Genomic DNA, 19,036 nt, shown 5'->3' with positions numbered 1-19,036 from the left:
GCCTCACAAAATCGTTGCAGAACGAAGCTGGTGGGCCATAGTTTGGACATGCCTGGTCTAGGGTTTGCTGGTGGTTTACAAAAGTTGTGAACATGTGATGTGATCAACGGTCATCCTTTTATTGAGGGCAGTCCTTCTGTGCATGCACAGATGTAAAACATCGGCCCCCGTGCGAGCGAAGGAGGTCGATGTGAACAAACCAGAATAAGGTCCTTATAGTATCAGACAAAGGTCTGGAGGGCACATGGTTTTGCCCATTTTGAGAATGAATTTGTACTGCGATCAGATCTGAATAAGGGCCCTAGACTATATTATTCCACTGGGGGCCCACACCACCATGTCGGCAGCAGCAGCAGCACAGAAGCCACCAGGGAAAAGCAATGGCGGACAATTTTCTGGTGTTTTGCACATATTTAACAAGTGGTTCTGCTTATTGCTAGCATGCGCTTTCCCATTTTCTTTGTTTATCCTATTTCAAAACACATGTGAAAACAGGAAAATCAGCATGTACCCAGCAAAAAGGCAAAGTAACATAAGAAAAAAAGTATAGAGTTAGGGGGCGTAATCAAAATATTTTTGGTATTTAAAATGTGTTAAATGGCTGAAATGCATTCTTTAAAAAAAAAAAAAAAAACACTGAAAAATAAAAAGCAAGCTTTTTTGGGTAAAATAAATGCTCTCATAAAATTGGAGTACATGAAAATATATGAAAATATATGTATATATTTGGGTCAAAACAACTTATTATGCCCACCTACAAGTCTAAAAACATATGTCCCACTCATATACCTGTCCCATACCTTGTATCCCCATTTCCATCACTTTGCAATTTTCACCCAAAAACTGATATCTCATTATTGGCTAATTAAAAATAAGGTACCTGTGTATTATCACGGTGCCTGCACGCGCGGATTGCATGCAATGCAATTTAGCATACCCCCACTATCCACGTCAGCCCGAAGCGTTGCGAGCGAACGCGGTACGCGTCCTCCCGATCTGTTCAATATCCCACTATCCACGTCGGTGTGGAGTTGATTTTAAGTGTGGTGAGCGCATCGAGCCACCGAGCCCGAAGTGTGGCGAGCCCCGTGGAAAACGAGCCCGAAGCGTGGCGAGCGTAGTGTGCCCCGTGTGGGGACGCGGAATACACGTCAAGTAATCCGCGTCCCCTCACGGGGCTTACTGGGCTTGCCACGCTTCGGGCTTGTTTTCTGCATCCCCTCGTGGGGCTTGCCACACTTTATAAAGTCAATTTCATGCCGACGTGGATAGTGGGGGTATGAACAGGTCGGGAGGGCGCGTACCGCGTGCGATATGATCCGTGCGTGCCAGCGCCGTGATAATACACAAGTACTAAAAATAATAAAAAACTTCAAAGCGCCTAATTACTCATTAAGGGGCCCATTTATCATTACATTTTTGCGGTTATATCCCTGAAAACACCCATTTTCGGGGGTTTAGCCGCAAATATTAAGTATTACCTGAATGTATCAGGAGGGTCGCAGCAGAAATCTCTGATCCCTGTTGCGATCCCTCCTTCACCGGCGCCGGGCACATCCCAATAGGTTTCTATGGGGGAATGCGATGCTGCCTGCTGTATAAACATCGCCAGCATTGCATTGGGTCCCTGGGCTACGATAAAGGGGCTTGCTGAAACAAAGGGCATTATCTCTTTTTTGGACTTTTTATTTATTGACAGCCAGCCCAGACACTGCCCCCACAGTGCCCCACTAGCCGGCTGCACAGAGTAGCCAGCCCAGATACTGCCCTCACTAGCCAACTGCACTGAACGTCAACACATATACTGCCCCCACTAGCCAACTGCACTGACAGACAACCCATATTCTGCCCCCACTAGCCAGCTGCACAGGGTAGCCAGCCCAGATACTGCCTCTACTAGCCGACTGCACTGAGTGACAACAACCAGCTCAGACTCTGCCCCGCCCCCCCCACACCACTAGTCGGCTGCACCGGTAATAACCATTTCCCTCTGCCTGTACAGTAGGTGGGACCGGGGAGTCAGGGCTCATCGTCTGCCAGGCGCCCCCCTCTCACTGGGCACTGGAAAGCACGTCACCGCGGTGCGACTCCCGGGCACGTCAGAGGGCTGCGCGGCCACATGACAAACAGCGTGGGGACCGTGGAGGATCAGTGAACGGCTGCGGCAATGACTTCTCTATCGCAACAGCTGAAGCGCTTGGCGCTGCCGCAGACTGACCCGAGCCTGTTTGGTCGCCATGAGGTCGCTTCCCTCCTCTTTGATCCTAAGGAAGCTGCGAATATTGATAGAGACACATTTTTCTCTATTGGTGAGTGGAGGTTTTTCATGCATTAAATTCAGTAGCTATTAGCTATATTATCCCTGTGCACATGCTGAGCTCTGTGTTATTGTTGTTGGTAAATAGCTGTGTATTAAAGTGTACTTGTTATTGGTCTAGTGCAGGCATGTCAAAACTATGGCACTCCAGCTGTTGTGAAACTACATGTCCCATCATGCCTTGCCACAGTTTTGATATTAGGAAGTGCTAAAACTATTGCAAGGCATGCTGGGATGTATAGGGGATGTACTAAAAGGATGATTGCAGAAAGGGATGATCGGGATGATTGAGTGCAGTTCACCTCCAATACACTAGATGTCACAATTTTTACTGATTTCAACCTTAACGAACTAAAAAAAAAGGTGTAAACATCAAATTATATATCATTCAGACCATTTAAGTGTCTTTTGTCCTTATAATTTGCAGTAAAAAGTGCATTATCCCATTTTTATTGTATATTAAACTACACATACCTATATTGTTTATTTCCAGTGGAATGATGCTATATATTTTCTATTTAAATGGGATGATCATGTTTTTTTCACAGGTAATTATACCTGGGACTGTTTTCTATGTGTTAGCAGTGGGATGATCGCTATATCTTTTTTATGTACGTGGGATGATCATCTTTTTATCGCAGATAATTAAACCTGGGACAGTTATCTATGCGTTTCCATGGGGATGATCGCTATATCTTTTCTATTTAAGTGGGATGATCACATTTTCATCGCAGATAATTACACCTGGGACAGTTTTCTTTGCGTTTCCAGGGTGATGATGGCTATTTATTTTATATTTACGTGGGATGATCACAATTTCATCGCAGATAATTACACCTGGGACCGTTTTCTTTGCGTTTCCAGGGGGATGATGGCTATATCTTTTCTATTTACGTGAGATGATCAGCTTTTTATCGCAGGTAATTATACCTGGGATGGTTTTGAATGTGTTTCCAGGGGGATGATGGCTATATCTTTTCTATTTACGTGGGATGATCACAATTTCATCGCAGATAATTACACCTGGGACAGTTTTGAATGCGTTTCCAGGGGGATGATGGCTATATCTTTTCTATTTACGTGGGATGATCAGCTTTTTATCGCAGGTAATTATACCTGGGATGGTTTTGAATGTGTTTCCAGGGGGATGGTGGCTATATCTTTTCTATTTACGTGGGATGATCACGTTTTTATCGCAGATAATTACACCTGGGACCGTTTTCAATGCGTTTCCAGGGGGATTATGGCTATATCTTTTCTATTTATGTGGGATGATCACAATTTCATCGCAGATAATTACACCTGGGACAGTTTTCAATGCGTTTCCAGGGGGATGATGGCTATATCTTTTCTATTTACGTGGGATGATCAGCTTTTTATCGCAGGTAATTATACCTGGGATGGTTTTGAATGTGTTTCCAGGGGGATGGTGTCTATATCTTTTCTATTTACGTGGGATGATCACGTTTTTATCGCAGATAATTACACCTGGGACAGTTTTCAATGCGTTTCCATGGGGATTATGGCTATATCTTTTCTATTTATGTGGGATGATCAGCTTTTTATCGCAGATAATTACACCTGGGACAGTTTTCAATGCGTTTCCATGGGGATTATGGCTATATCTTTTCTATTTACGTGGGATGATCACAATTTCATCGCAGATAATTACACCTGGGACAGTTTTGAATGCGTTTCCAGGGGGATGATGGCTATATCTTTTCTATTTATGTGGGATGATCAGCTTTTAATCACAGATAATTACACCTGGGACAGTTTTGAATGCGTTTCCAGGGGGAGGATGGCTATATCTTTTCTATTTACGTGGGATGATCAGCTTTTTATCGCAGGTAATTATACCTGGGATGGTTTTGAATGTGTTTCCAGGGGGATGGTGTCTATATCTTTTCTATTTACGTGGGATGATCACGTTTTTATCGCAGATAATTACACCTGGGACCGTTTTCAATGCGTTTCCAGGGGGATGATGGCTATATCTTTTCTATTTATGTGGGATGATCAGCTTTTAATCACAGATAATTACACCTGGGACAGTTTTCAATGCGTTTCCATGGGGATGATGGCTATATCTTTTCTATTTACGTGGGATGATCACAATTTCATCGCAGATAATTACACCTGGGACAGTTTTGAATGCGTTTCCAGGGGGAGGATGGCTATATCTTTTCTATTTACGTGGGATGATCACGTTTTTATCGCAGATAATTACACCTGGGACCGTTTTCAATGCGTTTCCAGGGGGATGATGGCTATATCTTTTCTATTTACGTGGGATGATCACAATTTCATCGCAGATAATTACACCTGGGACAGTTTTCAATGCGTTTCCATGGGGATTATGGCTATATCTTTTCTATTTACGTGGGATGATCACAATTTCATCGCAGATAATTACACCTGGGACAGTTTTGAATGCGTTTCCAGGGGGATGATGGCTATATCTTTTCTATTTACGTGGGATGATCAGCTTTTTATCGCAGGTAATTATACCTGGGATGGTTTTGAATGTGTTTCCAGGGGGATGGTGTCTATATCTTTTCTATTTACGTGGGATGATCACGTTTTTATCGCAGATAATTACACCTGGGACCGTTTTCAATGCGTTTCCAGGGGGATGATGGCTATATCTTTTCTATTTATGTGGGATGATCAGCTTTTAATCACAGATAATTACACCTGGGACAGTTTTCAATGCGTTTCCATGGGGATGATGGCTATATCTTTTCTATTTACGTGGGATGATCACAATTTCATCGCAGATAATTACACCTGGGACAGTTTTGAATGCGTTTCCAGGGGGATGATGGCTATATCTTTTCTATTTACGTGGGATGATCAGCTTTTTATCGCAGGTAATTATACCTGGGATGGTTTTGAATGTGTTTCCAGGGGGATTATGGCTATATCTTTTCTATTTACGTGGGATGATCACAATTTCATCGCAGATAATTACACCTGGGACAGTTTTGAATGCGTTTCCAGGGGGAGGATGGCTATATCTTTTCTATTTATGTGGGATGATCACAATTTCATCGCAGATAATTACACCTGGGACAGTTTTCTTTGCGTTTCCAGGGGGATTATGGCTATATCTTTTCTATTTACATGGGATGATCACAATTTCACCGCAGATAATTACAGCTGGGACAGTTTTAAATGCGTTTCCAGGGGGATGATGGCTATATCTTTTCTATTTACGTGGGATGATCAGCTTTTTATCGCAGGTAATTATACCTGGGATGGTTTTGAATGTGTTTCCAGGGGGATGGTGGCTATATCTTTTCTATTTACGTGGGATGATCACGTTTTTATCGCAGATAATTACACCTGGGGCCGTTTTCAATGCGTTTCCAGGGGGATGATGGCTATATCTTTTCTATTTATGTGGGATGATCAGCTTTTTATCGCAGATAATTACACCTGGGACAGTTTTCAATGCGTTTCCATGGGGATTATGGCTATATCTTTTCTATTTACGTGGGATGATCACAATTTCATCGCAGATAATTACACCTGGGACAGTTTTGAATGCATTTCCAGGGGGATGTTGGCTATATCTTTTCTATTTACATGGGATGATCACAATTTCATTGCAGATAATTACACCTGGGACAGTTTTCTTTGCGTTTCCAGGGGGATTATGGCTATATATTTTCTATTTATGTGGGATGATCAGCTTTTTATCGCAGATAATTACACCTGGGACAGTTTTCTTTGCGTTTCCAGGGGGATTATGGCTATATCTTTTCTATTTATGTGGGATGATCAGGTTTTTATCGCAGATAATTATACCTGGGACGGTTTTGAATGTGTTTCCAGGGGGATGGTGGCTATATCTTTTCTATTTACGTGGGATGATCACAATTTCATCGCAGATAATTACACCTGGGACAGTTTTGAATGCGTTTCCAGGGGGATGATGGCTATATCTTTTCTATTTACATGGGATGATCAGCTTTTTATCGCAGGTAATTATACCTGGGACAGTTTTCAATGCGTTTCCATGGGGATTATGGCTATATCTTTTCTATTTACGTGGGATGATCACAATTTCATCGCAGATAATTACACCTGGGACAGTTTTGAATGCATTTCCAGGGGGATGTTGGCTATATCTTTTCTATTTACATGGGATGATCACAATTTCATTGCAGATAATTACACCTGGGACAGTTTTCTTTGCGTTTCCAGGGGGATTATGGCTATATATTTTCTATTTATGTGGGATGATCAGCTTTTTATCGCAGATAATTACACCTGGGACAGTTTTCTTTGCGTTTTCAGGGGGATTATGGCTATATCTTTTCTATTTATGTGGGATGATCAGGTTTTTATCGCAGATAATTATACCTGGGACGGTTTTGAATGCGTTTCCAGGGGGATGGTGGCTATATCTTTTCTATTTACATGGGATGATCACGTTTTTATCGCAGATAATTACACCTGGGATCGTTTTCTTTGCGTTTCCAGGGGGATGATGGCTATATCTTTTCTATTTACGTGGGATGATCAGCTTTTTATTGCAGATAATTACACCTGGGACAGTTTTGAATGCGTTTCCAGGGGGATTATGGCTATATCTTTTCTATTTACGTGGGATGATCACAATTTCATCGCAGATAATGGTACTTATGAGTTATCTGGGCGCCCGATTTTTTGATTGTATGCCTTAAGTTAAGGCATACAATCAGATGCGATGCGATGCGATATCGCATCGCATCGCATGCGACCATCGGATGCGATGACCCGATTTTTCCATAGGAATCAATGTTAAAATGGACAGAGTCCATTTTAACATGGAATTCAATGGGAAAAAGGGGTCCTCTTCATACCCCTACTATCCAAGTGGGCATGGAGTTGGATATAAACCTGTGGCGAGCGTAGCGAGCCACCGAGCCCAAAGCGTGGCGAGCGAAGCGAGCCCCGCGAGGGGACGGTATTCTATGTCCCCTCGCGGGGCTCGCTACGCTCGCCACGCTTCGGGCTCGGTGGCTCGCTACGCTCGCCACAGGTTTATATCCAACTCCATGCCCACTTGGATACTAGGGGTATGAAGAGGACCCCTTTTTCCCATTGAATTCCATGTTAAAATGGACTCTGTCCATTTTAACATTGATTCCTATGGAAAAATCGGGTTTCCATGGGGATTATGGCTATATCTTTTCTATTTACGTGGGATGATCACGTTTTTATCGCAGATAATTACACCTGGGACCGTTTTCAATGCGTTTCAAGGGGGATGATGGCTATATCTTTTCTATTTACGTGGGATGATCAGCTTTTTATCGCAGGTAATTATACCTGGGACGGTTTTGAATGTGTTTCCAGGGGGATGGTGTCTATATCTTTTCTATTTACGTGGGATGATCACGTTTTTATCGCAGATAATTACACCTGGGACAGTTTTCAATGCGTTTCCATGGGGATTATGGCTATATCTTTTCTATTTATGTGGGATGATCAGCTTTTTATCGCAGATAATTACACCTGGGACAGTTTTCAATGCGTTTCCATGGGGATTATGGCTATATCTTTTCTATTTACGTGGGATGATCACAATTTCATCGCAGATAATTACACCTGGGACAGTTTTGAATGCGTTTCCAGGGGGATGATGGCTATATCTTTTCTATTTATGTGGGATGATCAGCTTTTAATCACAGATAATTACACCTGGGACAGTTTTGAATGCGTTTCCAGGGGGAGGATGGCTATATCTTTTCTATTTACGTGGGATGATCAGCTTTTTATCGCAGGTAATTATACCTGGGATGGTTTTGAATGTGTTTCCAGGGGGATGGTGTCTATATCTTTTCTATTTACGTGGGATGATCACGTTTTTATCGCAGATAATTACACCTGGGACCGTTTTCAATGCGTTTCCAGGGGGATGATGGCTATATCTTTTCTATTTATGTGGGATGATCAGCTTTTAATCACAGATAATTACACCTGGGACAGTTTTCAATGCGTTTCCATGGGGATGATGGCTATATCTTTTCTATTTACGTGGGATGATCACAATTTCATCGCAGATAATTACACCTGGGACAGTTTTGAATGCGTTTCCAGGGGGAGGATGGCTATATCTTTTCTATTTACGTGGGATGATCACGTTTTTATCGCAGATAATTACACCTGGGACCGTTTTCAATGCGTTTCCAGGGGGATGATGGCTATATCTTTTCTATTTACGTGGGATGATCACAATTTCATCGCAGATAATTACACCTGGGACAGTTTTCAATGCGTTTCCATGGGGATTATGGCTATATCTTTTCTATTTACGTGGGATGATCACAATTTCATCGCAGATAATTACACCTGGGACAGTTTTCAATGCGTTTCCATGGGGATTATGGCTATATCTTTTCTATTTACGTGGGATGATCACAATTTCATCGCAGATAATTACACCTGGGACAGTTTTGAATGCGTTTCCAGGGGGATGATGGCTATATCTTTTCTATTTACGTGGGATGATCAGCTTTTTATCGCAGGTAATTATACCTGGGATGGTTTTGAATGTGTTTCCAGGGGGATGGTGTCTATATCTTTTCTATTTACGTGGGATGATCACGTTTTTATCGCAGATAATTACACCTGGGACCGTTTTCAATGCGTTTCCAGGGGGATGATGGCTATATCTTTTCTATTTATGTGGGATGATCAGCTTTTAATCACAGATAATTACACCTGGGACAGTTTTCAATGCGTTTCCATGGGGATGATGGCTATATCTTTTCTATTTACGTGGGATGATCACAATTTCATCGCAGATAATTACACCTGGGACAGTTTTGAATGCGTTTCCAGGGGGATGATGGCTATATCTTTTCTATTTACGTGGGATGATCAGCTTTTTATCGCAGGTAATTATACCTGGGATGGTTTTGAATGTGTTTCCAGGGGGATTATGGCTATATCTTTTCTATTTACGTGGGATGATCACAATTTCATCGCAGATAATTACACCTGGGACAGTTTTGAATGCGTTTCCAGGGGGAGGATGGCTATATCTTTTCTATTTATGTGGGATGATCAGCTTTTAATCACAGATAATTACACCTGGGACAGTTTTGAATGCGTTTCCAGGGGGAGGATGGCTATATCTTTTCTATTTACGTGGGATGATCAGCTTTTTATTGCAGATAATTACACCTGGGACAGTTTTGAATGCGTTTCCAGGGGGATTATGGCTATATCTTTTCTATTTACGTGGGATGATCACAATTTCATCGCAGATAATGGTACTTATGAGTTATCTGGGCGCCCGATTTTTTGATTGTATGCCTTAAGTTAAGGCATACAATCAGATGCGATGCGATGCGATATCGCATCGCATCGCATGCGACCATCGGATGCGATGACCCGATTTTTCCATAGGAATCAATGTTAAAATGGACAGAGTCCATTTTAACATGGAATTCAATGGGAAAAAGGGGTCCTCTTCATACCCCTACTATCCAAGTGGGCATGGAGTTGGATATAAACCTGTGGCGAGCGTAGCGAGCCACCGAGCCCAAAGCGTGGCGAGCGAAGCGAGCCCCGCGAGGGGACGGTATTCTATGTCCCCTCGCGGGGCTCGCTACGCTCGCCACGCTCGCCTTGCTTCGGGCTCGGTGGCTCGCTACGCTCGCCACAGGTTTATATCCAACTCCATGCCCACTTGGATACTAGGGGTATGAAGAGGACCCCTTTTTCCCATTGAATTCCATGTTAAAATGGACTCTGTCCATTTTAACATTGATTCCTATGGAAAAATCGGGTTTCCATGGGGATTATGGCTATATCTTTTCTATTTACGTGGGATGATCACGTTTTTATCGCAGATAATTACACCTGGGACCGTTTTCAATGCGTTTCAAGGGGGATGATGGCTATATCTTTTCTATTTACGTGGGATGATCAGCTTTTTATCGCAGGTAATTATACCTGGGACGGTTTTGAATGTGTTTCCAGGGGGATGGTGTCTATATCTTTTCTATTTACGTGGGATGATCACGTTTTTATCGCAGATAATTACACCTGGGACCGTTTTCAATGCGTTTCCAGGGGGATGATGGCTATATCTTTTCTATTTATGTGGGATGATCACAATTTCATCGCAGATAATTACACCTGGGACAGTTTTCTTTGCGTTTCCAGGGGGATTATGGCGATGAAATTGTGATCATCCCACGTAAAGAGAAAAGATATAGCCATAATCCCCATGGAAATGCATAGATAACTGTCCCAGGTGTAATTATCTGCGATAAAAACGTGATCATCCCACGTAAATAGAAAAGATATAGCCATCATCCCACTGGAAACGCATTCAAAACTGTCCCAGGTGTAATTATCTGCGATGAAATTGTGATCATCAAACGTAAATAGAAAAGATATAGCCATAATCCCCATGGAAATGCATAGATAACTGTCCCAGGTGTAATTATCTACGATAAAAAGGTGATCACCCCACGTAAATAGAAAAGATATAGCCATCATCCCCCTGGAAACGCATTCAAAACTGTCCCAGGTGTAATTATCTGCGATAAAAAGCTGATCATCCCACGTAAATAGAAAAGATATAGCCATCATCCCCCTGGAAACGCAAAGAAAACGGTCCCAGGTGTAATTATCTGCGATAAAAACGTGATCATCCCACGTAAATAGAAAAGATATAGCCATCATCCCCCTGGAAACGCAAAGAAAACGGTCCCAGGTGTAATTATCTGCGATAAAAACGTGATCATCCCACGTAAATAGAAACGATATAGCCATCCTCCCCCTGGAAACGCATTGAAAACTGTCCCAGGTATAATTATCAGCGATAAAAAGCTGATCATCCCACGTAAATAGAAAATATATAGCCATAATCCCCATGGAAACGCATTGAAAACTGTCCCAGGTGTAATTATCTGCGATAAAAACGTGATCATCCTACGTAAATAGAAAAGATATAGCCATCATCCCACTGGAAACACATTCAAAACCGTCCCAGGTATAATTATCTGCGATAAAGACGTGATCATCCCACGTAAATATAAAATAAATAGCCATCATCCCCCTGGAAACGCAAAGAAAACTGTCCCAGGTGTAATTATCTGCGATGAAATTGTGATCATCCCACGTAAATAGCAAAGATATAGCCATAATCCCCATGGAAACGCATAAATAACTGTCCCAGGTGTAATTATCTGCGATAAAAAGGTGATCATCCCATGTAAATAGAAAAGATATAGCCATCATCCTCCTGGAAACACATTCAAAACCATCCAAGGTATAATTATCTGCGATGAAATTGTGATCATCCCACGTAAATAGCAAAGATATAGCCACCATCCCCCTGGAAACGCATAAATAACTGTCCCAGGTGTAATTATCCGCGATAAAAAGGTGATCATCCCACGTAAATAGAAAAGATATAGCCATCATCCCACTGGAAACACATTCAAAACCGTCCCAGGTATAATTATCTGCGATAAAGACGTGATCATCCCACGTAAATAGAAAAGATATAGCCATCATCCCCCTGGAAACACATTCAAAACCATCCCAGGTATAATTATCTGCGATAAAAAGCTGATCATCCCACGTAAATAGAAAAGATATAGCCATCATCCCCCTGGAAACGCATTCAAAACTGTCCCAGGTGTAATTATCTGCGATGAAATTGTGATCATCCCACGTAAATAGAAAAGATATAGCCATCATCCCCATGGAAACGCATTGAAAACTGTCCCAGGTGTAATTATCTGCGATAAAAAGGTGATCATCCCACGTAAATAGAAAAGATATAGCCATCCTCCCCCTGGAAACGCATTGAAAACTGTCCCAGGTGTAATTATCTGCGATGAAAACGTGATCATCCCACGTAAATAGAAAAGATATAGCCATCATCCCACTGGAAACACATTCAAAACCGTCCCAGGTGTAATTATCTGCGATAAAGACGTGATCATCCCACGTAAATATAAAATAAATAGCCATCATCCCCCTGGAAACGCAAAGAAAACTGTCCCAGGTGTAATTATCTGCGATAAAAACGTGATCATCCCATGTAAATAGAAAAGATGCTACATAAATCCCGTAACTTTTTTTAACTATAAATATCATTGAAAAGCTTAATATGATTTCTGTATTTTCTATATTCTGTTAAAGTAAAAAAAAATAGTGACATCTAGAGGTGCGAACTGGAACTGCAGGCAATCATCCTGATCATCCCTTTTTGTGATCATCCTTTTAGTATATCCCGATGTATAGTTTCACAACAGCTGGTGGGCCATAGTTTGGACATGCCTGGTCTAGGGTTTGCTGGTGGTTTACAAAAGTTGTGAACATGTGATGTGATGTGATCAACGGTCATCCTTTTATTGAGGGCAGTCCTTCTTTTGTAAGTTCTGTCCTCCCTCGAAAAGTGTCCCACTTTATTGCCCGTAATAACATTACTGCGGCGGCAGCTTCTGCAATCGCAGACCTCTCTGATCGCACAGTGCTGTTCCTTGAGCAGAAGCAGCTGTTTGAAACGGTAGCTTATGCACATGCGCAGAAGCACTGTACGCTGTCATGATATAATAGCCATGCAGGAGCTGCTGCGCACACCTGCACCCAGACTCCAGCTAGCTGCGCAGTTCGCCCAGCCCAGGCCCTGTCTCGGAGGAAGGAGACTGCTCTGGGCACAGTGACCATATTGGAGAAGGGGGCAGCAGAGGATGGGGGATGCTTATATGTGTAAAAATGTTTTAGATGGAGATGTACAATGATGTGTGGGTATAACATGTCCTGAATTCCCTCTTTTACTGAGATGTATTAACATCTCAGATGTCAAAGTTGGGGAGTGGAAATTCCCCCCAATGATGATCACTGCCAGGCCCCCCACAGGGCATAAATGTGGCGTATAAACATGGTGCCCCTCCAGATTATCGGCAGATTAGATAGGCCAAGTGGTTCTTATCTGGTGTTCATTCTAGCACCCGCCAACTTTGAAAACCCATGCAGTTCCTCTTCGCTGCCTGTGGTGTTGCTGTCTGCTGTAGTGCTTCTAGCACAGTTTGGTCTGTATATCAGCACTGATGTGCAAACCAGACCTGTGCTAGAAACACCACAGCAGACAGCGACACCCCAGACAGGGAAGAGGAACTGCATGGGTTTTCGAAGTTGGCTGGTGCTAGAATGAACACTATTATCTGTCATCAAATTCTGTGTTTCTACATTTTCATTGAGCGTCCTCATCCTTTTGTTAATGGGTCCTACTCTTCTTAATTTTACAAGCAGCACGAAGTACCGCTTAAAGACCTTTGCTAAATATGACTAATGCATTAGCTGGCATAATTACATGCAGTTGGGTGCTTTGTATTATGAGGTGACCTGTAGCAGCGGAGGCTCCAGAGGAGGGGCTGCGGCACAGCAACTGCCACCAGCTGCCATTCCAAACAGACTCCCTGGCAGTTGGTGTGGCTCTCCTATTTGAATTTTGAACTTTTCTACATCCCCACCTTATTTCCTAATGTAATACTCAGTGGCGTAACTATAGTGCCGCAGCCCCGGGGGGGTCTACAGGCGCCATTGTTGCTCCCCCCTCCTTGTGGGTGGAGCGGGCAGGGGGGTCCGTGCGGCTCGGGGGGGACCTGCGGTCATAGAGGTCCCTGCAGCGCTGAGTATTAAGTTGGCGGGGTCCCTGCAGTGACCTGGAAATAACTAGCGCTATCCGCCGGGCAGAGGCGTGGGAAGCGCTTCTGATTTTGAAAGCACTGGCCGCACGCTGATTGGCTGAAACTCAGCCAATCAGCGTGCAGCCAGTGCTTTCAAACCCAGGAGCGCTTCCCCTGCCACCGCCCGGCTGATAGCGCTAGTTATTTCGAGGTCACTGCAGGGACCCCGCCAACTTAATACTCAGCGCTGCAGGGACCTCTATGACCGCAGGTACCCCCATGCCGCACAGACCCCCCTTCCAGCTTCCAGGGGGGGGAGGGGGTTCTTGTCTCTTAACTGGGGTGGTAGGGGCGCCAAAATTTTCCCTTTTTATGGGGGGGGGGGGGGGGGGCGGCAGGCGCAATTTTTTTTGTTACGCCACTGGTAAGACTGATAAACAATGAATAACTGTTTCTCTTTATTCTTGTAAAGGCTGTACGGGTCTCGAAGAACTAATGGGGATTGACTCCTCCTTTCAAACATTTGAGGACACTCTGTTCAGTCCAACCTCTAAAACGATAGAGCGCAGTGTCCAAAGCAAAGCCACGAATAACCAGCTGGATGAAAACATTTCTTTGTTCCTCATACACCTGTCCCCTTACTTTATGCTGAAACCAGCCCAGAAGTGTCTGGAGTGGCTTATTCACAGGTACAGTCTTTAACATTATCGCAAAGCATGAAGTATAAAGGCACTCTAGTTATTTATTTTTTTGTGTAATGGAAATATCTGGAGACTTTTGTATGTGATATGCTTGATAATGGGCTTCTTATGCTGCTTTCCCACTGCAGACCAGTTTAAAGTACTGGTAATCTTAAATGGTATTAAAAACGGTATTAGCATTCCCACTGCAGCAGATTACCGTTTTAAATACCATTTAAGTACCATTCCCATTGCAGTGAACCGTGTAAAATGTAGAGTGCCTAACCCCCCCCCCCCCCCCCCCCAAGTGTAAAGAGTGCCTAACCCCCCCGTACTGTACCTGCCCTGTGCCCCCACCTCCCCTCCCCTTGTACTTCCCTGCACGGGGGTCCATGCAGGGTACAGGCAGTCCCAGTGCCTGATGAGAACTAGTAGTTCTCACTTTGCGCATATGTAATGAGTGCACGTGCATACTAATGAGCCGCTCATTACATATGCGCATATGTAATGAGTGGCTATTTATTATGCACGTGCACTCATTACACATGCACAAAGTGAGAACTACTAGTTCTCATCAGGCACTGGGACTGCCTGGAGGCTAAATAACGTTTAAGAGGCATTCCCACTGCCTCTTAAACCTTATTTTAACGTGTAGGACTCTGCTTTAAAAACGGGTTGAAATACCATTTAACTTTAAACGGTATTTCAACTCTGGCACTTTCCCACTTTACCGTTTTTTAGCTGCAGTGGGAAAGGGGCATTCATTTCATGTGAAGATATTACAGTGTCTGATCTGTAGTTTACAGTACATTCCATACAATAATCCATTTACAGTATCTGTTCTAGTTTAGTCTGTATGTTGGAGCAGCATCAGCTAGTGTCTGCATTATGGTATGTTGTTGTTGTTGTTGTTGTTGTTGTTGTTGTTGTTGTTGTTTCAGGACTTTCAGCTTGGATTACTGTACTAAATTAGTTTCTAATTGAATATTTTTATAAATATTCCTGCACCTTTCACAGCCCTTGCTGTTCCTCTTTACGGTCTGTGGTGTCGCTGTCTGTGCTAGTGCTTCTAGCACACTCTGGTCTATATCTCTGCACTAAGATACAAACCAGAGTGTAATAGAAGCACCAGAGCAGAAAGTGATAAACCAGCGATTTGCACATGATTTACTTATCATGGGTCAGTAATTCAGTTGAGCAAAAAAATGTGGGTTCCTGGGAAACCTCACTTAAAAAAATGGGAGGTCCTACTTCACTCTTTCTGCATCACATCCCAATGTATGCTCTTGAGCTCTCCATATGCCTCCCCACATAGCTATAGACCACCGCACATGTCCTAAACATATGCCATGGCAAGTCACATTCAGATTTTTATTTGGGCAGTAGTTTAAGGCAAGGATGGGGTTAAAGGCAGGCAGTATTGGGTGCAGAAATGTATCCGGTTAGGAGGCCTGATTCTGGACACTAGAGCCTTATCATCCATACCCACCTCTATGTCTTCTACAAAGGCAGCATCTATGATACACCTTCTCCCTCTAGCTTGATTAGCTGCAGCCCCTAGTTTATCCCTTAGCACCATAGCAGCTCCCTCTTGGCCTGAACAGTGTACACCTCTGTGGGTAGACACTGCAGGTTTGGCCGTGGTGTACACTGCAGATCATAGATTTTCAAAGCTGCAGCCTATAGTGTATATCCATTTAAATACAGTGCAACTGTTGGACCAATTGTGAACTTGAAGCTGATGCTTTATCTTTTTTCTATTTTAGGTTTCATATTCACCTGTACAATCAAGACAGCTTGATAGGCTGTGTCCTGCCATACCATGAAACTAACGTGTTTGTGCGAGTCATTCAGCTTTTAAAGATCTCTGACCCCACTCATAAATGGAACTGGTTGCATCCGATCCAGGTAATTAAAACCTCTGTGTTTCAAGGTACGATGCATACATTGTAGTGATTTGACGCGAAGACTCGGTTGCATATTTATTAAATTTTTACTGACTTTTCCCTGAAAAAATCCTTTTTTTTGTGGGGTTCCCGCATGTAATAAACATCCACGGTATTTAAGAAGACAGGACCATCTGCCACAGTCCCTCCATTTCTGGCCACACCACATAGCAGCCCCTATAGGTTTCTATGGGGATACTATGTTGTTAGATTTTCCTTCACATTTGGGAGCTTGGCCGCTAATGACATTTGAACATGATGTTGGCCTATAATAGCCTATGGGTTCCTGTGTTGCATGTACCTTCAGAGTGGCTGCACTTGAGGTTTGAACCCAGAAGCAAAGTAATTGGGTACTTTCATTTTATGTTGCAAATTCATGTCATATCCACATGTAACTCGTGTCTTATACCATTTTACTCTACTATTTTATGCAGAAACCAGGAGTGCCTCTGGCCAGAAGCACCGTCATCACACACTGTTACAAGGACATGGATTTTATGGAGTTCATTTGCAAGTTGGCCACTCATTCTCTGAAGGTTCGTATTGATTACTATTTCTGATGTCATTTTATGTAGGTGATTCAGATGGAGCCAGCCCAGCAGAGCAACATATCCATAGTGCTGGCGGGGGGCGTGGCCGTCAGACGGAAGGTGCGTCCCATTGCTGAGAATGGGGTCTGTGGGCTCCCCATTCTGGTGGACGGGGTGGTAGCAGTGCACGGCGATCAGATCGCCAGGAGCCGCTCTAATGAGAGCGGTTCCATCTGTATACCTGCTCATTTAGCTTTCCTTCGTGGAAGCAACAGAAGTGTGCTACCGCTTTCACATTGTAAACCTGGGTCGGTCCCAGGATTTTGAACATGGGTCTGACCTGCGTTACATCTTTCACACTAAACCTAGGTCGTCCATTATAAACAGGGTAACTCAGGTTTAAAGGTGCATATACGCGTTTTTTGCCCATGAACGATGTAATAAAAATTGCTGGCTTTTTATCAATGAAAATCTGTTGGGATATGGGGCCTGATTCAGACCTTTACGCTTTGCCCTGCTGATTATCACAAGAGGTACGCTGTGCACATGCGCGATGTCCCCCTGCAAATAAAGCCATCTCTGGGCTTCTCAAGATGATTGACAGGCGCTGGGCATTTGTGGGCGGACCGCAGGGTTTTCTGGAAGTGCACCTGGGAAAAAACACAGGCAGGCCTGGCCATTGGGAGGAAGGGATGCTGATGACAGCATCGGCCCAATCTCTCCATAGCCATTGCAGCGGGATTAAGTCTTGCGGCGCTGCATGTGGGTGGGATTAATTCGGTGGTGAGCAAATTCAAATGGATTTGACCTGCTTTGCACCGCTGTGATGACATTTGCAGCCTTGCACAGGGGCGGGTTTCCACTGTGGCAGGAATACTGTTTACTGATTGCTGGGCTCCAAAGATTTGCAACCTAGCAATTAAATCTGAATCGGCCCTCATGGTCCATACAGTCGGAGTGATCCAACGCTGAGAAACCAGTATTGTTGCACACAGCTAAAATGAGGATGATGCACAGCGCCTAGATTTGCACAGCAGAAGAAATGCATTCCTCAAAAAGAAAGCATTTTGCAGTCCCTTATTCTGATGCAGTCTCTTATAAGGTTACAAACTGGGCGATTTTGAGCTGAAAGCCGCTCAAAACAACAAGTTTGAGCAGCATTCAGCTCAAAGCCGCCCAGTGTGTACAGCCCGGCGGTGAGCGGTGATGCGCGCTCCCGCATCATTGCCGGGAAAGCCGCTCATCTGCTTGTATTACCAGCACATGAGCGGCTTTGTGGACGACTTTGCATAGCGCTGCGCTATGCAAAGCCATCCGTCCCCCCTGCTGACAGCACTGGGCAGGGGGATAGCCACTCTGTGTGTATGCATTGAGAGGCTTTCCCCCCAATGATCACAGTGATCATCGCTGTCCATACCCGCTGGGCTTAATCTCCCAGTGTGTATGGACCTCCACCATATACCTAGGTGCAGCATTGTCACTTATAACTAAAGATGTGCAGATCTGGATGTAAAATGTCTATTTCTATAGCTGGTTTTGTCCATTCTGCCTTTTTCATTCTACTGTATGTACAGGTTAGATATCCCTTATCAAATTATTCTGAAAACATACATTCCAGAAAAAGAGAACTGTTTTTTTTTGGGGGGGGGGGGGGGGGGGGGGGTTTGTCGTAAAAACCTACTTGGGACATCTGTAACAGCATTAGTGAGGACAGGATATGTAACTGGCACTAATTTTAGTATCTGAGATAGCAAACAAACTTTGTTTCATGTTTTGAAACCTTGTTTCATGCACAAATAAAACATATTTATGTGTATTTCATGTGTTTGTACAACATAAATGCAAGATACCTTATTGAAATATAAAAATATTCTAAAATACGCAATAATCCGCTATCCAAAATTCTTCT

At 43.5% G+C, this 19,036-nt stretch overlaps 1 protein-coding gene across 1 annotated transcript in view; it reads left to right on the top strand.

The window, feature by feature from the left end:
- Window positions 1-1,973: 1,973 nt before the first annotated feature.
- The window catches only part of HEATR1 (HEAT repeat containing 1), an 84,714-nt gene continuing 67,651 nt past the window's right edge, over window positions 1,974-19,036 (top strand). Inside the window, exons 1-4 of the mRNA XM_083176018.1 lie at window positions 1,974-2,309; window positions 14,444-14,660; window positions 16,418-16,559; window positions 17,032-17,133. Of these exons, the coding sequence (XP_083032144.1) occupies window positions 2,168-2,309; window positions 14,444-14,660; window positions 16,418-16,559; window positions 17,032-17,133 (603 nt within the window). The 5' untranslated portion in view covers window positions 1,974-2,167. The remainder of the gene's footprint in view (window positions 2,310-14,443; window positions 14,661-16,417; window positions 16,560-17,031; window positions 17,134-19,036) is intronic.

The sequence above is a fragment of the Crinia signifera genome, chromosome 3 (genome assembly GCF_055691185.1).
Source record: "Crinia signifera chromosome 3, ASM5569118v1, whole genome shotgun sequence".
In the NCBI taxonomy this organism is placed as follows: domain Eukaryota; kingdom Metazoa; phylum Chordata; class Amphibia; order Anura; family Myobatrachidae; genus Crinia; species Crinia signifera.
Note: the sequence above shows the minus strand (reverse complement) of the source record. Positions and strands in the feature narration are given on the sequence as shown.